Genomic DNA, 21,836 nt, shown 5'->3' on the forward strand with positions numbered 1-21,836 from the left:
TCTGGGGAACGCTGGCATTGTCTTGGCATGTGTGCTTTGGGACCATTTCCCTCTGGGAAGGCCTTTGTGGAGAGCTGGGGCTGACTCAGGCTTAACCCCAAGTCCCCCTGTGCCTGCAGACCCCTCTTGAGTTGACACTTGCTGGTCAGAGTGTGGCTGGAGTTGTGGGCACAAGGTGGGGCACTGCTGCCTGTGTGGGCGCTGGGAATCCCCCCAGGGGGCTGCCTTCACTCCGAGGGGCCCTGGGGTGGTTTGTTCTCATAGGGTGGCATCTCTACACAGAAGTGTTTGTGCAACGAGGGTCTCTCCAGCATCGGGGGTGGGGGGCTCTGCTGCAACCGGCTGCTCTGGCTCTTGCTCTAAAAGGTGTGGGTGGACCCCAGCCCCATCAGGCTCCTCCCCACGGGGCTTGGTGATAGGGTGGTCACTGCCGGGTGCTGGCTGTTCACCTCCCCCATCCTGGGAGGTGGGTCCCTGAGGTGGGTCGGGCAGGGGGGAAGGGAAGCAGGGCGGTGGCAGTGAGGCACAGGCAGCTCCGGTGAGTCACCGATCTCGGCACCTCCCGTCCTGGTCTCTCCTGGGTGACAAGTGCCAGCAAACACCGCCCTGAGTCACCCGCTGGTGGCAGCGGCTCCCGGGGACGGGAGCCTGCTTTGGGGCCTCCTTGAGTGAAGGTTTTGCCACCCAAAAGCAGCTTTCCTGGACTGCAGTGCCAGGGATCAGTGACTGCAGAGGGGGTTTGTTCTCCTGCTGTCACCTGTGGCATCCATCCAAATTTTCTAATCCATTCACCCACTAACTGATCTCCCCCAAAGGGCTCTGGCCAGGAAAGATTTGCTCCAGTGCATTCCTGGGGTGTGCACCCCTGGTTTCTGCTCCTAGCAACTCTCCTGTATCAGCACAGAGAAACTGAAAGCCTTCCTCCCCCCCCAATCCCTGTTGCCCCCAAAGGGTAAAGGGCAGCTCTGGGGGTTTGCCTGTGGGTGGGACGTGGGTTTTGGAGGAGCCACGTGTGCAACCTCCTGTGCCTGGTGGCAGCATCCTACATCCTCGTCCAGGAACGTGTGTGTGCCTGGCATGCCTGCCCACGGCACACGCCGTGCCTCCCCGGCATGAGTCAAGCTCCACAGTGAGCCAGATTTTCCATCCATCCTGCCGGAGACGTTGGGCAGGAAGCGTTCCCGCATGGGTTGGGCTCGGGGAGGCCGCCTGGACTGGGAGATCCCAGGATCCTGCTGCCCTGTCATGGCTGGGTGGGGATGCCCAGAATGCTCTGCCTGCCTGTCCCCTCCCTGCAGCGTAGTTGGAGAAAGTGGGGTGCAATGAGGGGGAGAGGGAGGGAATGGGATTCATTCTGCTGCTTCCTTCCAGCTGGGATTGAGCAGGGCTCAGTCCCCCTGGCAGGGCATCACTGCCAGGCTGCTCCAGGCACCGGGAAGTGCCCAGGGCTGGGCGTTACAGCCGCCTGCCCGGGGCACCTCGGGAGCTGGCAGCAGCCCCACGGCCCGTCTTAAGGTGGAGAGCAGGGGGACATGGCACGGGGCTGGATTAAGATGGTGCTGAGCAGGGTGGGTTGCTCTCCCTTGGGACCCCATTAGCCATTGAAAGGCTTTAATGCAGAGGGCCTGGGGAGGCAAACAGCCTTCTCCTATCTCTGGCTCATGCCCCTGGAATGGGAGGAATGTGAAGGCTGCTGTGTCCACAGTCCCCTGGGGCAGGGGCTCAGGATCCCCTCTCTGCCTCCCCTCTCTGCCTCCCCTCTCTGCCTCCCCTCTCTGCCTCCCCTCTCTGCCTCCCCTCTCTGCCTCCCCTCTCTGCCTCCCCTCTCTGCCTCCCCTCTCTGCCTCCCCTCTCTGCCTCCCCTCTCTGCCTCCCCTCTCCTCAGCGATGCTGTGTGCAGCTGGGGAGGGGGGGGTAGAGCAGCAGCCCAGCTCAGGGCTTGTCCCGCTTTTTCCCTCTCTCCCACCGCCCCTTTTTCCCGCAGCAGGAGCAGCCCCTGGTCCCCTCCACCAGCTCCCCCAGAGGAGCCAATTTGGCCACGCTGCCCCAGCCCCTGCCGCCGGGATGTGTCCGTGGGGCTCGGAGACGTTCCCGCTGTGCCGAGTCGCTCCTGGCGGCGGCTGCTCCTGGGAGCTGGCAGGAGAAGAAGGATCAGGTGGCTCCGGCAGCTCCGAGCGCCGCTCGCGGTGCCAGATTTACGGCTAATTTGATGCAGCATGTAAACAAGCTGGGCAGTGCCAGTTGGCAGGGCCCAGCGCTCGGGCGCTTCCAGAGGCAGCTGGGGGTGCTCTCCTGCCCACAGCTCCAGCATTGTCCTGCCCCACCGGTGGGATGTCCCTGCCCCACCGGTGGGATGTCCCTGCCCCACCGGTGGGATGTCCCTACCCCCACGGGTGATGGGAGCAAAGCCCTGCCTTGGTTCCCCCCTGATGTCCCCCATGCAGGCATGGAGCTGCTCCTCACAGGGGTCTCATCGGCGTTGCTGGGGGGCTGTGGTGAGGTTTGGCTTCATCTCCATCTCTCCCCCCCCTCTCCAGGCCTGTCCGGGAACCCGACTGACCTGGAAAAGAGGCGGCAGGTCTTCGGCCAGAACTTCATTCCTCCCAAAAAGGCCAAGACGTTCCTGCAGTTAGTGTGGGAGGCACTCCAGGACGTCACACTGATCATCTTGGAAATCGCAGCCATAATCTCCCTGGGCCTGTCCTTCTATCACCCTCCGGGAGGTGACAATGAATGTGAGTCCCTGGGGTCTCTGCACGGCGTGGTGGGTGATTTGTGTGAGCCACTGTGCCCAGCCCTGTGTGACCAGGGCACCCTGTGGGTCCCGCCACCCTGGTGCAGATGGAGCAAGGAGCTACTTCTGCTCCCCCATTAGTTGGTGGCTTCTCTCTGTCCTGGGCATGGTCTCATTCATGGACCTACACAGAGGGATGTGTCTGGGCACAGCTGTCACCATGATATGGCTCAGAGATGCTCCTTGCTGCTTCCCCAAAAGATGCTAAGACACCAAGGGGTCCATCCAGTCTGGGGGCTTCTCTTTTCATTTGGGCATGGAGGAACATGACTGTCTGTCCCCTGCTGCCTCCCTCTGACCAGAGAGTCCACCTCCCATGTGAGACTGAGCAACACTGGGCAAGTGTCTCTTCCCAGGCCCTGGATCTCTGTTGTTGGAGGGGTCAAGCTGGGGTAGGGATTTGGAGATGCAGGGAGACAGTGACTCACTGGAGGGTCATGCAGCAGAGGGAGGGCTGGGTGCTGCAACTGGAATTAGAAACCAGCTGTCCTGCTCCCTCAGCCCAACCTCTGCCAAACATGAAAAGTGAAAAGGAAGGGGAAAAATAATGAAAAATCCCCAAATGCCTCCAGGGATGTAAAAACCCTCTCCTGAGAGCAGGGGAAGCTCTTGGACCAGCTCAGGGAGGAGGAGGGAGGAGTAACTGTCTTTCAGGCTCTGCTCTGCTCGTGTTGCTCGGGGGAAAGGGGTTGTGCAAAGGAGCTTTTGGTGTCTTGTTGTGCACAAAGACCTTTCACCCTGTGCCTGCAGTGTGTGGCCAGTCGACGGGCGGTGTGGAGGATGAGGGGGAGTCACAGGCCGGCTGGATCGAGGGGGCAGCTATCTTGTTTTCGGTGATCATCGTGGTGCTGGTGACAGCCTTCAATGACTGGAGCAAGGAGAAGCAATTCCGGGGTCTCCAGAGCCGCATCGAGCAGGAGCAGAAGTTCACGGTCATCCGCAAAGGGCAGGTGATTCAGATCCCGGTGGCCGAGATTGTGGTGGGAGACATCGCCCAGATCAAGTATGGTGAGTGGAGGTGGTGGTGGCTTTGGGGTCTGTCCTCCTACCTCGGGAGCTTTGGTGGTTCCTCCTCTCTGATTTTTCAGCCCATTTTGCCTTGTGGGGAAGTGTGGCTCCTCCAGTTACTGCATATTGGACCATGCCATGGCCAGGAGCAGTGGGAGATGCTCCCCTGACCTTGTGGCTGGGCTGGCAGAGCTAAGCCAGACTCTGAGCACTGCTTTGGGCTGCTTTAGTGACCTGCTGGTCTCAAAAATTAGTCATTTTCAGAACCCTGTTCTTGTTGAACATCATCTTCGCAAGGGGGAACATCATCTTAGCAAGGAGATGTAGCCCTTGGGCTAAATCGGTCCTGCTTCTTGTGTACCAGGGGTGTGATCATCCCAAGCAGCTCCTGTCAGGAAGGAGATTGGTCCAACATGGTGTTTATTTTCACTCAGGGCTTTTTCCTTCCTCGACATGTGGATGGTGGGATCATGTAATGGTTTGGCTGTATCGGGAGGCTTTGGGAAGGATCTAGTGTTGATTCAGTAAAACCAGATTGGAGTAGAACTGTCTGATTGAGCAAACAAATGCTTTCATACATCAGTGAAGATTCTGGAGCTATTTTATATCATCTTCTAAAGCCCATCTGTCTTCTAATACCCATCTGTTGCTTCTCCTCCCTCTAGATTTGCTCTGAGACTGAGTTTTGGGTCCTTCTGCTGACACACAAAGCCCCCTCCTGGGAGGGGGCAGGCAGGGGTGAGCTGTGGCAGCCCAGGCTGGGGCTGACCCCCCTCTTGCTCCTCTCCTAGGTGATCTCTTGCCAGCAGATGGGATCTTGATCCAGGGCAATGACCTGAAAATAGATGAGAGCTCTCTGACCGGGGAGTCAGACCAAGTCAAGAAATCGCTGGATAAAGACCCCATGCTGCTGTCAGGTGAGGATCTGGGATGGCTCTTGAGTGGTGGGTTGGGGATGGGTTTGGGCCGTGCTGGTTGGTCTTGGATCCCATGTCCTGGTGTTGGGGAGGAGATGGGAATTGCCTGCCAGTGTCCTGTCTCACCGTGCCCTTCCCACTGTGCCAGGTACCCACGTGATGGAGGGCTCTGGTAGGATGGTGGTGACTGCTGTGGGTATCAACTCCCAGACAGGAATCATCTTCACTCTCTTGGGTGCTGGAGAAGGAGATGAGGAAAAGAAGGTGAAGAAAGGTAAGGAGACCCACTGAACCTGCCTTTTCCCCTCCTTTTGCCTTTCTCCCTTTCCTGGGAAGCATCCACTGGTGTGCAACAAGCTGCACCCACGTCCATGGGACATGGCTCCAGCTCCCTCTTCTGCAGCCTGGAGCTGCAGGGTGGGGGGTCGAGGTGCAGAGGGGAAAGCGCCCGATCGCAATGCCCCACGGTGCCGTGGCAGGGTGCTCAGTGCCTGCCCCAGCCTGGGAAGGTGAGTCCTGCTTGTCTGCAGGGTGTGAGTGAGTAGCCCATCCAGAACCTGGAGGACTTTGCTGAAGATCTCTGCTGGCATCCCCTGAGCTCCCTGGGGAAGGAGGCGAGGCGCAGAGGATGGCGAGAGGGAGAGGAGGGGTTGTGTGGAGGGTAGGAGAGCAGCCAGGCAGACTGAGGTGTTCCTGATCATGCTGGGACTCGAATGCTTCCTTGCCTTGGCTCTCACATCTTGAGACTTATCCCCCTGCTCTGTGCCAGCTCCAATACCAGCTTTAAAGCCAGTGTTGATACAAGCCAAGCTTGGGAAGCTCCTGTTCTCCCTCATGTCCCTGCGGCCCTGTTGGGCAAGTCTAGGCTCACTGGGAGCAGCCACAGGGAGCTGGCAGCAGGGAGCTGCTGGCTGGCATCGCATCCCTGTGCCAGGGAGCCCTTCCCAGGAGGTGATGCCAGGGAGGGAGAGGCTTGCTGAGCCTCTCCTGGCAGCCGTTTCAGCTCTGGCTTTCTCCAGCTCTGCTTGGCTGGGGCTGGCTCACGTTGCCAGGGTTTGGTGGCTGTGGAGCTCTTGGGGTTTAGCTGCCAGCTTGGAGGTGGGAAGACAGGGTGAGATGTGGGAGCAGCAGAGCAGCAGCCCCCCGGGTGCCCAGGCACGATGCTCCGTGTTCTCCCAGCCTTTGAGTTCTGTCACTCAGCAAAGCCAGCTCTGTGCTTCACAGCCCCCTGTTATGGAGCAATATGGGGCAGGGGGCTTCACTGGCTCATCTCCCACTGTGGTGCTGGGGGTGATGGGGAGAAGGGGTGTAAACCCCTCATCACTCAAGATTTATTTGGGTTTCAGCAGCCCTGGGCTCCCTGTGTTGTGGAGGCACGTTGGGGACCCCCATGTACAGACCTTGCCCATCACAGACATGGGGGTCAGGCCCCCCCCTGCTGTCCATGGCAGGGGACAAGTCTGTGTCCCCAGGTGGATCCACTTGCAGCCGATGGCAGCAGGAGGCAGAAAGCACCAGTGCTCGGCACATGCTGCTCAGAGGGCAAGCTCTGCCAGATGGTTCCTTCTCCCTGAAGGTCTGAGACACCTCTGGCACCCTTTGGAGCACTGACCAGGGGTTGTAGCAGGTGCTCTGCAGGTGGGGAAGTGCGAAGCCCTGGGGACAGGGTGTCTCAGATGCTCTGGAGCCTCCGTGGTGCTACAGGCTGTGGTCCAAGGCCCTCGTGGTGACTGCAAGGTGCTGAGCCCTGCACACGGATGCTGCTGGAGCAGCACACAGCCCCTTGGAGCAGGGCTGGCCCTGGGCTGGCCCACCAGCCGGATGCTGCACGTGGGTCCATGTGCTCAGCCCTCCACCCTTTCTCTCTTTGAACAGGTAAAAAATCCGGAGCCCCCGAAAATCGCAACAAAGGTAACCTGCCTCTCCATCCTTTGAACCAGCACCACACTAACTACTGAGCATTCCTCCTTCCTTCCTTCTTCTCATCAGTCTGTGCTCTTTGCTGCTCCGGCGGGACTCTTGCCTCGTTGTCCCAGGAGAGGGTGCAACGGTCCCGTGGCTGGTGGCCCTGGTATGGCATCATGGTGACCTCCAGCACCCCACCATGAGGCTGTTCATAGCTGGGGTGGGGCTGGTCAGCTTCCCCAGTAGCCACGTTGCCCCTGTGTGGAGCAAAAAAGCCTTTGTGCCGGGAGCACAGGGCTCTTCCAGCAGCCTGGACCACTGGTAGAATGTCCCTTTCTCAGGGCAAACTTGATCCATGTTTACATCTGAAGACCCTGTGCCCATGAGAAGCTGCCCCTTTGCAGGGTTTGTGTTTGGGTAGAGCTGGGGGACAGACATAGGTCCCTTCCTGCTGTTCCTGGGATGAACTGTCCCGTGGGGCCTGGCCAACGTGATGGTTGCACCCTCTCCTCCCATGGCCTCGACTCCGTGAGCGTCTTCTCACCAGTGTTTCTCACACTGTTCTTTGCAGGCTGTGGAGGAAGCCCATTTCTGCACCTCTCTTTCCACCTCTCTCTCTCTCTCTTTCTCTCTCCTCTCAGCAGTTTGAGTTTCTCTCCGTCAGACTGTGTCCGGGTGCTTGTTTTGTCCGTGTCGGGTCTGTTGTAACCGTGGAGGTGTCCGATGTGGAGCTGCTCTGAGCTCTGGGGTGTCCCGAGCCACCAAGAGGCTGCAGCTGGGAGGGGACAGGTCCAGGGGCAACCACAGGCCCCTGTAGGGCAACTCCAGCCCTAACAGCTGAGGAGGAGCCTCTCGGAGGGGTTCCCACCCTCTTCCCATCCCTCTCCAAAACTTGCAGCTGACCTGGGTCTCCCTGGTGCAGACCTTCATCTGGACTAGACCAGTTCTAGGAACTGAAAGCCTGGCTGTCTCAGGTCCTAAAAACATGATGGTTGGCTCAGGGCTGGGAATCAAGGAGCTGGCTCGCTCCTCTGCAGTCTCCATCCAAACTTCTAACCATCCCTCTCCATCTCACCCCCTCAGTCGCTCCCCTGGCAAGTGATTCCTGCTGAGCTGCCCATGGGGTACTGCAGAGGTGGCACCGGGAGGGAGTGGGGATGTTCATCAGGGGTCAGGGGGGGACTGAAGCCTCCGGGTCAGCCCAAAGTGCTCCCCATCTGCTGCAGGGTGAAAAGCAGCCCGCAGGGGAGGCTGGAAGAGACCTGCCTGCACCCCAAAGCCTGGCCAGAGGGGTTCTCGCAGCACTGCCTTAAGAGGTGTGAGCAGCACAGGGGTCACGTTGCCAGTGTCAGCTCTGAGGATCTTTTAGCTGTGGAGATGGGGTAGATGACAGAAAACTGCTCCATAGAGAGGGCCCTGGGACAAGAGGTTTCCATGTGCTCAGATGCGTGTGTCATCGGGAATGGTTCTTGTTGTGGGTTTTCTCTCTTCCACCACCATCTTTCTCAGTGGTGTCCTGCAGGTTTTCCTGGTCTCTCTCCTATTCACACGTGGTGTCTTGTTTTGCCCTGGGCTGTAGCTAAAACTCAGGATGGTGTGGCCTTAGAGATCCAGCCCCTGAAGAGCCAGGAAGGGGTGGAAAATGAGGAAAAGGAGAAGAAGAAGGTGAAGGTGCCCAAGAAGGAGAAGTCTGTGCTGCAAGGGAAGCTCACACGCCTGGCAGTCCAGATTGGGAAGGCTGGTGAGTGTCAGTGGCCCAGCACAAGCTGTCACCCCAGGGTTCCTGTGGGAAGTGGCATGAGAAGGGGCTGTTCCCTTCCCTGTGTCCCCTCACCTGCCTCTTCTCCCCCCAGGACTGATCATGTCAGCCATCACAGTCATCATCTTGGTGCTGTACTTTGTGATCGACACATTCGGGGTGCAGGGACGGCCCTGGCTGGCAGAGTGCACCCCCATTTACATCCAGTACTTCGTCAAGTTCTTCATCATTGGTGTCACCGTGTTGGTGGTGGCTGTGCCTGAAGGGCTCCCCCTGGCAGTCACCATCTCCCTGGCTTACTCTGTGAAGGTGAGACCGTGATGCAGTGGGGTCAGTAGGGGCGTGTTGAGGAAACTCAGGCTTTTGGCTCTGACCTCCCTGGCCGTGGTACCTCGTTGCAGAAAATGATGAAGGACAACAACCTGGTGAGACACTTGGATGCGTGTGAGACCATGGGCAATGCCACCGCCATCTGCTCGGACAAGACGGGCACGCTCACCATGAACCGTATGACTGTGGTGCAGGCCTACGTGGGGGACACCCACTACCGCCAGATCCCCGACCCTGAAGCCATCCTGCCCAAGATCCTGGACCTCATAGTCAACGGTGTCGCCATCAACTCTGCCTACACCTCCAAGATCCTGGTAAGCTGGAGAACCTCAACATTGTGCCCTCGGCCTTCCCTGTAGCTCCTGTCCTGCCATACCCAGGTTTGACGTTGCTTTTCCTTTCCTCTTCCCCTTCCAGCCCCCCGAGAAGGAAGGGGGGCTACCCCGGCAAGTGGGGAACAAGACCGAGTGCGCCTTGCTGGGTTTTGTGCTGGACCTGAAGCAGGATTACCAGGCTGTGAGGAACGAGGTGCCGGAGGAGAAGCTCTACAAGGTCTACACCTTCAACTCGGTGCGCAAATCCATGAGCACGGTGCTGAAGAACGGCAGCGGCGGCTTCCGCATGTACAGCAAGGGAGCCTCCGAGATCATCCTGCGCAAGTAACTGTCCCCCTGTCCCCCTCTCCCTGTCCCCCTCTCCCTGTCCCCCTCTCCCTGTCCCCCTCTCCCTGTCCCCTGGGCTTTTGGGTCTCGCTGCACCACAGAGCTGTTCTGGGGGGGCCGCAGGGTGGAGGATGCCCAGGCACTGTGGAGCAGGGAGGTGCTGCTGGGCCAGGTGTTTAACTTTGTTTAAGGTGGCTTTTGGTAACGCCATGGGAGGGGGGATGCCCCCATTTTGTGGCTGGGGAGCCTGGGACAGGGGGAGCAGATTGCTGAGCTGGCAGCAGGTGTCACCACCAGTCTCCCTCACCCTCCATCCTGGTCCTTTGTTAGGTGCACCAGGATCCTGGACAAGAACGGAGACCCCCGGCTGTTCAAGGTGAAGGACCGGGATGAGATGGTGAAGAAGGTGATAGAGCCCATGGCCTGCCATGGACTAAGGACCATCTGCCTGGCCTTCCGTGACTTCCCTGCTGATCCTGAGCCAGACTGGGACAGCGAGAACGAGATCCTGTCTGACCTGACCTGCATTGCTGTGGTTGGGATAGAGGACCCTGTGCGGCCAGAGGTACAGAATCCCAGCTCTGCCCTGGCTGTCCTCCCACCCAGCCCTGTTACTGAGCCAGGAGCCCCTTTCCCGGCTCCTCAGGACCACGAGCCCCTTTATGGAAGCACAAGTAGCTCCTCTGCATCCATGCCTGTTGCTCCCTCGCAGCTTGCTGCCCTTCTCTGCCTCCAGTGTGGGGAGGGCAGCTGGGCTAATGCAATAAGCCCTCCCATACCTGCCCCTTGATTACATTTTGGAGCTTGCCCCTGCACTCCTGCCTTGCTTGCATCTTTCCTGATTAGATGTTCAAGTATCTGGGTCTGGGAATTGCATTACAGATGCCCCATCTGCACCAGCTCTGGAGGCCGTTGATTCAATTTGCTAATTTCTCACTAATATCCTCTTCCCCCACCGCTCCCTAATAGATAAACCCATTAGCACAGCGATGTGCTGCTGGACCTGAGCAGGGGAGGGGGGCAGATGAAATGCCCCCCTTGGTGATAGCTCCCCAGGCCTTGCTGTGCTGGAGAGGAGGCAGTGATGTGCCCTTCCTCTTGGGGCAGGAAGATCTTCCACTGTCTCTGCTGGTGGAGCTGCTCTGGACATGCATGTGAGCCTGGCAGGAGGCTGGGGTGAGGGCAGGAGCAGCCAGCAGTGAGCAGGGACAGGCATCGTCTCTGGTCCCCCTGGTGGCTTCCCCTGGAGCCCGGGGACAAACGGTTCTGGGAGGGAAGGAGTTCTCAGTTCAGCATCTTGTCCTCAGTGTGAGCCCCCAGCTGAGGGCAGATGCAGGTTCTTGATCCCTTTCCAGATCCTTTTTAGGGAGGGTGACAGAGGAGCCACCTGGTTACGCAGTGTCAAATCTGAGCATCCTGCCCATGTCGTCCCCCCCCAAACTCTGTCCTTGTCTCCCAGGTGCCAGATGCCATCCTAAAGTGCCAGCGTGCAGGCATCACTGTCCGCATGGTGACAGGGGACAACATCAACACCGCCCGTGCCATTGCCACCAAGTGTGGCATCCTGCTGCCTGGGGAGGACTTCTTGTGCCTGGAGGGGAAGGAGTTCAACCGGCTCATCCGCAACGAGAAGGGAGAGGTGGGAGAGCAGCCCTGGGTCCTCTCTGCAGTGGGTGTGGGTGGCCCCTCTGACAGCCCCAGCAGAGCCAGGCACTAAATTCCACTGGGTTTTCCTCCTTTCCTTGGATAAACATGCCTGGTCCCTCTGCCAGCCGGGACCCTCAGCCAGCACAGGGGTGTCCGGGTGCTTGGAGGCCAAAGCACTGTCCCAGTTGGGGTTTGCTCTCTGGTGGGGCAAAAGGTTTCTGGGGGGGGTCTCTTGTGCCTTTCTCACACATATCTCCTTCTGCAGGTGGAACAGGAGCAACTGGATAAGATCTGGCCCAAGCTGCGAGTGCTGGCCCGCTCCTCCCCGACAGATAAGCACACACTTGTGAAAGGTGAGTGTCTGCCAGCTCCCCCAGCTGCTGCCTCCTTCCAGAGTGTCTCATTCTGCTCAGCCCAGGTGCTTTTGCAGCTCCAAACTGCTTGTCCCTGTTTCAGGCATTATTGACAGCACTGTTGGTGACCAGAGGCAGGTGGTGGCCGTGACTGGAGACGGGACCAACGATGGCCCAGCTTTGAAGAAAGCAGACGTTGGGTTTGCCATGGTATGGATGGGTGGTGGGTTTTTTCTGGGGTTGGCCTTTGCTCTCCAGGGTGAGAAACTAAATGTCACACTTGGCTAGTCTCAGCACTTCACTTATCTCTGCACTGGTGAAGCTCTCCTCCAAATCTCCAGGAGGGCTTAAAAAGGGAAAATAACCCCCTCACCTTCTTTGGAGGTTTGGTTTAATTCCCATGAGCTTTATAGGACTGTTAGAAAAACAATTAAAGAGGAGTAATCCTCTGGTAACCTGGCTTAGGGCTCCTCTGCCCCTGGAGGAACTGTCTCATGCTGAAGGTGAGAAGGTGCCTGCAGAGCACCAAGAGCAGGGTCCTGCCTGGCCCCTGTTGCCGAGCTGTGGGGTCCAGGAGAGCTGTAACTCAGTGTGACTTGCTTTATCCCTGCAGTTCTTCAGCCAGGCTCTGAGTGTGGTGCTGGCTCTGACTCAAGGAGTTTATTTATGGTGAAGAACTCTTATCTCCTGGTTTGCTGCTTTTCTGTCTGAAAGAAGCAAGAAAATAAACCTGTCAGTTTTAATGGGTTTCCTGTGAATTGTTTAAGTTTAGGTACGTGAGCAGGAGCCAGTGGCTGAGTGGAGCCTTATGAGCTTTGAGCAAATGAGAAATTTGTTTGGAGCTTTTATGCAGGTGTTAAACATCCAAGTGCAGTCCAGGAGCCTTTAGGACAAACAGCAGAAGGTGGTCTGTCCTCTCTTGGGGATGTACAGTGGGGCTCTGCCCCCGTGTGCAGGATCAGTCCCTGGCCAGGGACGGGGTTTTGGGAGCTTAGGGCTGTGCTGCCCTGGGGTCTCCAGGGAGCAGGGATCAAATGGCACCCGAGATACCTCCAGCTGGGCTGTCCAGCTGCCTCCGAAGCTCTTGCCCTCTAACGGTCCCTGTCAGAAACAGGTCTTGCAAATCTCAAGAGAGCTTCTCCGGGAAAAAGCAGCAGGGAACTCGCTTCCTGCCAGCGAGGCTTCTGTGCAAAGCGAGCGCCTCGTTGTGCCGGCGCTGAGAAACGCAGCGAGCTCAGCTCCTGCACCGCAACCCCCCGTCCGGCGGGGATGCTGCGGGTGGCCCTGCCCACCGCGGGGCTGCCATCCCCCTCGGCCGGGGCAGGAGGCACCAGGAAGGCACCGGGACCTTGGGCTGCCAAGCTCTGGCTCTCATCTGGGGGTCCCAACCCTCGCTTGCAGCAGAGATGCCCGGCCAGGGATGCCGGTGTTATCTGGTGTAAGGAAGAAGCTACATTTCAGAGCTGTTCTCCAGCTTGCTCTTGGAGCAGAGTGACAGGCTGAAAGGCTGCACTGACTCCCAGCCCTGCTCTGGGGCCCAGCTGGGGTCTGTCCTTCAAGGCTTTGGTGCTTTGGAGCCTCCGCTGTCCCAGGAGTGCTGGCTCAGCCAGAGCAGGACTCGCTGGCACACGCAGGGTTGGCTCTGGCGGATTTTTCTCTTGGGACCATTTCTGGGAAGAAGCAGAGCTGGGCAGATGGTGAGCAGGGAACTTGCTCCCTGCCTCCCGCCATCACTTTCTCCCTGCTCCTCAAGGGCATCGCTGGCACGGACGTGGCCAAGGAGGCTTCGGACATTATCCTGACGGACGATAACTTCACCAGCATCGTCAAGGCAGTGATGTGGGGCCGGAACGTCTACGACAGCATCTCCAAGTTCTTGCAGTTCCAGCTGACTGTCAACGTCGTGGCCGTCATCGTGGCCTTCACGGGCGCCTGCATCACGCAGGTAGGGGGGTGCCGGGGTGGGCAGAGGAGAGCAGGGGGAAACGAGTGAAATGAGGAGTGAAAGGGGGGGTTTTCCATGGTGTGATGTGTTCTACCCTCCCCTCTCTCTCTCTGCAGGACTCTCCCCTCAAGGCTGTCCAGATGCTGTGGGTGAACCTGATCATGGACACCTTTGCCTCCTTGGCCTTGGCCACGGAGCCCCCATCCGAGTCCCTGCTGCTGCGGAAGCCGTACGGCCGCAACAAGCCTCTCATCTCTCGCACCATGATGAAGAACATCCTGGGCCATGCAGTGTACCAGCTCACTATCATCTTCACCCTGCTTTTTGCGGGTGAGCTTTTGAGGCCCCCCGAAACAGCAGGGGCAAAAGGAAAGGGGCAGAGGCCCAGCCCTGCCTTTCCCTCACCAGTGTTGGGGTCCCTCGTTCTCTGCTGTCACTCGGTGCCCTCACGTTGGCCAGGACAGAGCTTATTTGATAATGGCTGGGGAGCAGAGGGATGTTAAGGGTGAGGATTTACGTTGAGGGTGTGGGTCTGCTTAGACCCCACGGGGTGCAGAGTCAGCTTTAGCCAGGACAGCAGGTTTTCAACATCTTTAGGGAAATAAATGTTTGGTGGGGTTAACACGGGGACTGCAGCTGGGTCAGGGGATCTTCAGCAAGGACCTGGATCCTAATTCCAGCTCCACCAGTGCAGAGCAGAAGGAAGGAACAGGATCTCATCTTCTCCTCTCTTCCCTGCCCTTCCCCATCCCCTTCCCAAAACCCTTTGTGTGCTTAGGGGAGAAGTTTTTTGACATCGACAGTGGCCGGAACGCCCCCCTCCACTCCCCACCCACCGAGCACTACACCATCGTCTTCAACACCTTTGTCATGATGCAGTTGTTCAACGAGATCAACGCCCGCAAGATTCATGGCGAGAGGAACGTCTTCGAGTCCATCTACCGCAACCCCATCTTCTGCACCGTGGTGCTGGGGACGTTTGCAGCTCAGGTGAGGCTGCAGGAACAGCGTGGGCAGAAGATCGTGGGGCTCAGAGGGCACCAGGCCACAGGCAGGGTCTGCGTCTGCTGCAGTCACTGCCCACAGCTCCTTCAGTCCCTTTATTCTTCTCCAGCAGCTTCTTGGTGACACAAAACTTCAATGTTGGGGTCTAGAGTGTGTTGGGAGGTGCCAGGGCCAGCACACCCAGCGTGCCCCTAGTGTTCTGGAAAGTTACTAGCCTAGATGTGAGGTCCTTGCTCCTCTCATGATCCCAGGGAAAGATGTGTGGCTCTAGGGGACCTTTTCATCCTGTGGCTGTGCTGTGCAGCCCTTGGAGCTCCCCAGTGTGTGACTTGTTCTCTCCTGTGCTGCAGATCATCATTGTGGAGTTTGGTGGGAAGCCATTCAGCTGCTCTGGACTCACCCTGAGCCAGTGGTTCTGGTGTATTTTCATTGGAGTGGGCGAGCTCCTCTGGGGCCAGGTAAGAGCCAGTCTGAGAAACGCACCACGTGCCTCCACACCAAGGTGTTGCCTTTCCCTGCCCACCGCCCTTGCTCTTCCCAGTACGAATTCAAGGCAGCTTTGGAAGGGGGTGATGGTCCATCCCAGCATCACACTAGAAGTGAGGAGAGGAGCTTGCCTAGTCTGCTTGTTCCCACCCTGCTTGCAGTGGAGCACATCCGTGTCTTGGCTGCATCCTGGCATCTCTCGCTGAGTCGATGGCTGCAGGAATGTTCCCCCTCGGCCAAAGCTGCTGGTGGGCTCCATGCTGCCACAGCCTGCAGGCTAAGGAGCTGCTCTCTCCCTGCCTCTCCCCAGCTGATCTGCACTGTCCCAACCAGCCAGCTGAAGTTCCTGAAGGAAGCTGGGCATGGCATCAGCAAGGAGGAGATCCCAGAGGAGGAGCTCCCTGAAGACGTGGACGAGATTGACCACGCTGAAATGGAGCTGCGGCGCGGGCAGATCCTGTGGTTCAGGGGTCTCAACAGGATACAGACACAGGTACTGGGGCTGGGGGTACAGAGGGGGGCTTCCTTCTCTCTCTCTTTCTTTCTCTTTCATTCTCTCCAGGGGCTCTGTCTGGAAGGAGACAACGACTGATGCTCAGAGGATGCCATCACCTCTTGGGCCAGACTTCTCCCACCACCTGTGCCTTTGGGGGGCTGCCCTGCTTGGGGACCCAGGGCAGCCTGGCTGTTGGGAACAGCCCAGGGTGGGGGGGGATGCTCCAGTCTGGTCTCATGCCTGAAGCCAGGCTGGTCTGCAGGAGGTGGGACCAGCTGCCAATGGGCACCTTGCCCAGCAGAGGAGAGGGCTTGGAAGCTGTGGGGAGGCCACGGAGCCCCTGGGCTGGTACCGAGCTGTGCCAGGGGGTCAGTGGTGAAGTTGCTCTTGGTCACTGCTGGGACCTGGCTCCTGGTGGGGAACGTGCCCAGGGGGATCTGCCTGTGCAAGACCCTCTGGTCTTGCTCCTCTGCTGTTCTTTGTCATTCCCCACATCCCTTTGGCCAAGGGCTCTTCTCTCCCCTCCCTGCCAGCTCTCCAGGCTCCTTGTCTGGAGGACTTGGCCCCACAGCACAAAAGAGAAGGAGAATGTCTTTGTTCATACAGGTTTTACATCAGCTCTCTTCCCCTGACTAATTTTTTTTCCTGAAGGGGTGTTTTTTTCCCCTGAGCTGCTGGATGGGCAGGGCAGGGAGAGCTCCCTTCAGTGAGGTCACTGCCCCTAATCTTTCCTCAAGACCTGGGCAGAGCTGCCCCAGGGAAGAAAGCTGTAGGTCCTCAGTGTCTTCTGGCATTCAGGGCTGCTGTGTTACCCTTTGTTCCTCGTCCTCTGACCCTCCAGCAAATGGAGATAAACAAAAAGGCCTAGACACGGGCTGGAGGGAGCACAGCAGCTTTCTTGTGCTGTGCTAACTTTGCTTCTCCTCTGTGAGATGTTGCCTTGCTGGTTTCAAGGTGAGGTTCAGCCTTGATTCCCTGAGGGGTGCTCAGGCTCTTTGGAGGGCCCAGGGCAGCACTGGTGGCTGGTGCTGTGGGGGCTGAGCTGCCAGGCATGCTGAGCCCAGAGTCTCTGAGATATCATCCCTGGTGGACCTGGGCTGAAACAAGCTCTTGCAACATGAAAAATGCTCCTGAACGTTGGCACATCCTGGAACCTCTTTAGTGGCTCCTTTCCTGGCTGTGGTGCCCTGCATGTCAAGCAGAGCAGCCAGCAGGTCCAACCCAAGCATCTGGAGGGGTTCTGTCCCGAGTCAGTGTGTCTTAAGTGAGAGCACAGGGCTCTTCCCCATGGGCCAGCCTGGTGTGCTGGGATAAAGAGGGTCCCTCTGTGGAGGGAGATCAAACTGCAGTGTGTAAATACCTCCAGGGTGAACTAGAGCTGCGTGTGGGTCTGGAGGAAGTGCTCCATCCCCAGGAGCTGTGCAGCCAAGGTGGGCAGTGCAGGGCTGTGTGCTCTGCTGGTGGGCTGGCTGGCACAGGGCTGGGGACAGTCCAGCTGCAAAGTGTCTGGGAAGCCACGGTGGCCCCCGGCTGCTGCCTCCAGCCACAGAGCAGCTGTGGCCACCCCCGAGGCTGGTGCTTCCTTGCTGCACCCCTGCCCCAACCACCTCCACTTCTCAGTCCTGTGCTGAGCCGTGATCCTGGGAGAGGGGCTGAAGCATCTTCCAGCATGGTCAGCTGCCATGGGAACTATGGGCACATGGTGTGTCCCAGGATCCAGCCCACCAGCCCCACCATGGGGCTGAGGGATCAGAAACCCTTTCCCAGCGCCGTTTTCTGGACCACCAGCTGCCAGCTCACACCTCTGCCCACCCTCTCTCTTCCTCTGCTCCTTCTGCAGATTGTTGGGATAACTCAAGGTGTTTCCTCTGTCTCTCCCTCCCACCACAGTCGCTTTCTTGGTGGTGGGATAAGCCCTGTCCCTCTCATGCCTCCGAGAGCGTGGCAGAGGCTGCACCTCTCCTCTGCTCCCAGAAACACCAGCAAACCCAGTGGATTTTATGGAAGTGTGGGGTGGGGGGGTTCTCTCCTCCCTCCTCCTCACCTCTCCATCCTCCTTCCTTCCTGTCCCTGTGTGTCTGCCCAACCTCCCTGCTCCCCTCCACCCCTGACCCCTCTCCCTGTCTCTGGCTGGGGCGACACTATCTCACTCTCTGGTTCTTTGCAGATGGACGTAGTTTACACATTCCAGACCGGAGCCTCCTCTTTGCAGGGAGCCCTCAGGAGACAGCCTTCCATCGTGAGCCAGCACCACGATGTAAAAAATGTTTCTAGCCCAACCCATGTAGCTCTTTCCTCCGTCAATTCCACTCCCACCACTTCTGCTGTTGCTGCTGCTGCTGCATCTCCTCCTGCGGGCAGTGAGTGATAGTCTATTACAATGCATGACTTCTAATAACCACAGAGAGCACCTGCACCAACCTAACCCAGCCTGTTCTCTCTCCCTCTAAACCTCGACTCACACACTCATTTCTCAAATGAAGGATGGGGCGGGAGAGCATTTTAAAAAAGCAGTTTTTATGCTGTTGCATCTTGAACAAGGTTACGATACTTTCTGGTCCTTCCCCGCTCCCATTCCTTGTTGCTTCCTCCATTTTTACCTCTTCTCCTCCTTTGCAGGACTGATGTATGAGTCCACCCCCCTGAGGGGGGGCAAAAATTGGCAGTTCTTGTTCAAAGCACCGTGTGTTCATGAGCAGCTAAAAGCGTTGCTGTGAGAAGGACACCTTGCTCCCCACAGCTGCCGTTTCTGTCCCGTGCGGCTCTGCCCAGCCCCAGGATGCCCCAGGAGGGCAGGGGTGGGCAGAGGCGTTTGCTTTCCTGCAGCTGACAATCTGTTTGGAGCAGAGAAGCTCCTCAGACCTTCCCACAGCAGTTTCTGTGCTACCAGGGTAGGCTGAGCTGTGGTACCAGGGCTGCCTGTGTGCTCTGTGAGAAGGGCTGTTTGCTCCTGCCTTGGTTGGCTGCCTGGCTGGTGTTTGAGAGCAGCCATGGCCCAGCTGGCCCCTGGTGTCACACAGGAGCTGCTCAGAGCTGCTCACCTGCAGCTCAACCTGCTGTTTCGGAGCTGGCTTGTAAACAAGCAGCCTCCTCTGTCCCACCTGAGAACCTGCATGCTGTGTGAGACAGAGCTGAGCAAGCCCACACACTGAGCGTGCCCTTTGCTGCCCAGGGACAGCACAGGGCTCGCTGGTCCCCTGTCACAGCCAGAACTTTGTCACCCTATTGCAGTGGCTCATCAGTAGCCTGCTCACTCTGCACACCCTGGTTCTCAGTGTGTGCAGACACGGGACCCTCTGCACGCAAACGGAGATGGAAAACGTGGCCCTGCTGAAGGGGCAAAGCTGGACCCTGGATCTAGCTGTGGGTTTCCTGAGCAAAGAAAAGTGCAGTGCCTCTCCCCGTGGTCAGTGTGAGCTGCACACGTGGCCTTGTGAGCACGTGAGTGTGACTTCTCTCTGCAGGGCTGTGCCAGACTGTCAGTAGGTAGTGTATCTTTCCCAGGTAACTGGCTCTTTTATTGCACAGTCATTGTCCGTGTTTGCCTCTTATTAAAGAAATACCCTTGGTGACTTTTGGAATGGCTCTCAGTCTCCACTGGTTATGCACTGTGGGAGAGAAGAGAGAATTTCTGATCCTTCTGTTTGCTCTCTGTTTAGCCACCACTGATGCTTGGATTTTATTTTGTTTAACCCCAAAGTTTCTGAAGCAGTGCAGCTGCCTCCTGCTCCTGGCTGCACCACTGAGCCTTCCTCGTCGGAGGAAAACCTGCTTAGCAGGGTCTCAGGGCAGTGGGCTTGGATGGAAAAGACCAAAATGCAGGTTTTTTTGCAGTCTGTGGATTAATGTTCTCCCGGATTTGCAGCAAGGAAATAGATAACTTGGATAGTTTGTGCTCTTCCAGGCAGCAAACGACTTTACCAGGAGCTAACTCAGGTTGCTAAGTCCTGCCTCTGTTTTCTGCCTAGACTTTTCTCTATTTCCTTCTGCTGCTTCCCTTCCCTCCCTCTCAAAGCTCCAGTTCCCTCCATATGGATAAATGGTGTCCCTCTCTCTTCACTTCTCTGGGATGAGTTTTCCAGGGCTGGACCTCGGCAGCTGTGTCCTTGTCAGGGAGATGGAGGAGGGAGAGGTCTCAGGAATGATGGGTTGCAGAGCTGAGCTGGTTGACTTTGGGGGTTTTGCCCTGGTTTGAGGGAGCTGGTTGATGATGGGAGAGATGATCAGTCTTGGTAGAAAGTGGCCTGTTTGGTAGTGTCCCCTTGTCCTGTGCCTTCACACTTAACACTTGAATTTATCCAGGATCTTACAGTGGTCGTTAGTGCAGCAAGGACAGCTCTGAATTTCTGTTCCCAGCTACATAAACCTGGGGTTGCTGCAGACCAGCTGGTGCCCCAGCACCATGTGGGGGTAGCTGGCCCACACTCATCTCCTCACCAGGGTCTGTCACCCAGCTGGCCTCTGTGTGTGGGTCTGTGTGTGTGCACAACAGCTGGTTTGTTTCTAGCTGGGCTGTGTGGAACCTGTGCCAGGGGGGTGCCACGTTGCTGTCCCATGTGGTGCAGCATCTTTCTGAGCCAGATGGAGAGCAGACTTGGAGGGACATCCCTCATGAGAGGGAAACCCTGGAACATCTCACAGGTAAAATTTCCAGGGTTCCAGGCACAAGGTTCTTCTTTGAGTAACTTGTCTGGTTATGTGAGTGCTGTTTGTGCTGAGACCAAAGATCCTTTGGAAGCTCTTGCTGGCTGTGCTGGTTGGTGTCTTCCCTCCCAGCCCACCTGTGTACCAGACCAGGTGGACAGTTTAACGTGGTTCATTTCACCAGGAAGAGAGGTGGCATCTGTTCACCCATCAGATCTGCAGCCTGTTCTCAAGAGAAGTGGCAGAACACACACACCTTTATTTGCCTCATCAGCTTCATGCCTGACCCATTCTCCCTCCAGCAGCTCTGCTCCCTGGGCTGGTGGCTGAGTGATGAGGAGGCTCTCCAGGGTGTAGCCCAAGGATGCTGCAGTGGAGCCTCCCTCCTGTGGGATCTGTGGATCCTTCTCCCTTTTGTGCCCCAGCTTCAGTCCACAGGGACACCACAAGAGCAGGCAGGGGACATGGGAAGGGACTGGGAGCAGGTGGAGGTAGCTCATGAGTAGCAGTGTTGCTTCCACAGGGCAGGAGACAGAGCAGGATGACTGGCACTGCTGTGGGAAGGTGTTCCCACCATCTCTGCTGCACCTGGTGTTGTTGAACAGTCTTGTGGTGGTTTGGGGCAGCTCTTTCTGAGAGGAGGAGCTGAGCAGGTGTCCTGGTCCCAGGTGAACTCTGCTTAACAGGGTAGAGACTTCTATTGCTTCCATAAAGCACACAAGAGCTTGTGCAAGACACTTGGTTCTTGCTGACAACTTTTGTCAGTAGCTTTGTCCTCTATAAAGGAAGGAGATGCCCAGTTCCCAGATGCCTGTGAAGGTGCCATGAGCCAGGAGGGTGTTGGTGTGACCTGCTGTGGCAGGATGGAGGGAACTCTGGAGACAGGCAACGTGCTGGCTCTGGCCTGAAAGAGTCAGTGGGGAGAACATTGGTGTAAGACACAGCAGAGCCACCCAAGGGATGCTTTGGAAGGCATGGTTTGGTGGGTAGCTCTCAGCTTTGCAATAGAAGGCAAAGCTGTGTGTGATTTCACCAGGTCCTCCGAAGCTTGGGGGGACCTTCAGCTGCTGGTTTGTTGGCTCTGCTTCAAAAGTCCACATATTGCACCACTCTCTTTCAGTTTATGCCATCTGACATCTTTTGGAGTGATCGTAGCCCTGAGTCACCCACGAGAGCTGGAGAGCTCTGCTGCACCCGAGCTGCACATGTTGGTTGTCTCACACATGCCAACATCTGCCCTAGGGTGGAGAGGTTTGCTGCAGCTCCATGGGGCTGCCACCTCCTCCCCCTTCCTTCGCTGGACCTGATGCTTTTCACCCACTCAACTGGACAACTGTGATTCAGCTCCAAGGGGAAGGGGAGAGCTGGAAAGGCTCAAGGCTGGATTTCCAGAGGAACTGGAGGGAGCAGTGAATTCACTGCCAGCCACAACCCAGGCTTGTTTCCAGACCTCTCCTTTCCAGTGCAACAGAGGTAGAAGAGCCATACCCTGGTTGTCCAAACCAGGCTCTGGATCTCCTGCTTGTAACACGTTCAGCCTGGCTTTGCAGTGCTGTTTCCAGGGCTGATGTGTGGCCAGGCTTTCTAGCAAAGTTTGGGATTGTCTTTTGTGCAGAACATCCAAAAGAATGAGCTGCCTTTGGAAACTGCTGGGTCTTCTTCAGCATGTCGGTGTAGGGAAGGATCCAGAGCTCCAGCCCAGGATCCAGGTGGCAGCCATGTGGGGAAACTGGCACAGAATTGGCTTCCTTCTTGCATGTTGAGCTGGGTCCAGTTTTACTGGTCATGGCATCCACTTGGACCTGCTGCTTCACATGGGCTTGGAAAGTTTGTGACACTTCTTTAAAGCCCATTCCTTTCCACGGGTCTAAAAATGAAATAGGGC

General features: G+C 57.4%; 1 protein-coding gene across 7 annotated transcripts in view; it reads left to right on the forward strand.

Moving 5' to 3' along the window:
- The window catches only part of ATP2B4 (ATPase plasma membrane Ca2+ transporting 4), a 50,818-nt gene that overhangs the window by 23,346 nt on the left and 5,636 nt on the right, over positions 1 to 21,836 (forward strand). For 2 of the 7 annotated variants that reach the window (XM_051638861.1, XM_051638862.1), the window contains exons 3-20: positions 2,538 to 2,735; positions 3,545 to 3,802; positions 4,594 to 4,719; positions 4,868 to 4,993; positions 6,595 to 6,630; positions 8,204 to 8,365; positions 8,478 to 8,692; positions 8,785 to 9,027; positions 9,131 to 9,372; positions 9,706 to 9,940; positions 10,835 to 11,014; positions 11,288 to 11,375; positions 11,479 to 11,585; positions 13,129 to 13,320; positions 13,437 to 13,650; positions 14,099 to 14,310; positions 14,676 to 14,783; positions 15,122 to 15,304. In XM_051638861.1, the coding sequence (XP_051494821.1) occupies positions 2,538 to 2,735; positions 3,545 to 3,802; positions 4,594 to 4,719; positions 4,868 to 4,993; positions 6,595 to 6,630; positions 8,204 to 8,365; positions 8,478 to 8,692; positions 8,785 to 9,027; positions 9,131 to 9,372; positions 9,706 to 9,940; positions 10,835 to 11,014; positions 11,288 to 11,375; positions 11,479 to 11,585; positions 13,129 to 13,320; positions 13,437 to 13,650; positions 14,099 to 14,310; positions 14,676 to 14,783; positions 15,122 to 15,304 (3,125 nt within the window). Of the gene's footprint in view, positions 1 to 2,537; positions 2,736 to 3,544; positions 3,803 to 4,593; positions 4,720 to 4,867; positions 4,994 to 6,594; positions 6,631 to 8,203; positions 8,366 to 8,477; positions 8,693 to 8,784; positions 9,028 to 9,130; positions 9,373 to 9,705; positions 9,941 to 10,834; positions 11,015 to 11,287; positions 11,376 to 11,478; positions 11,586 to 13,128; positions 13,321 to 13,436; positions 13,651 to 14,098; positions 14,311 to 14,675; positions 14,784 to 15,121; positions 15,305 to 17,474; positions 17,676 to 21,836 lie in introns of those variants that run through there. The other 5 variants (XM_051638864.1, XM_051638867.1, XM_051638865.1 and 2 more) reach the window with 5 other exon arrangements.

Source organism: Apus apus, chromosome 23, assembly GCF_020740795.1.
Source record: "Apus apus isolate bApuApu2 chromosome 23, bApuApu2.pri.cur, whole genome shotgun sequence".
In the NCBI taxonomy this organism is placed as follows: domain Eukaryota; kingdom Metazoa; phylum Chordata; class Aves; order Apodiformes; family Apodidae; genus Apus; species Apus apus.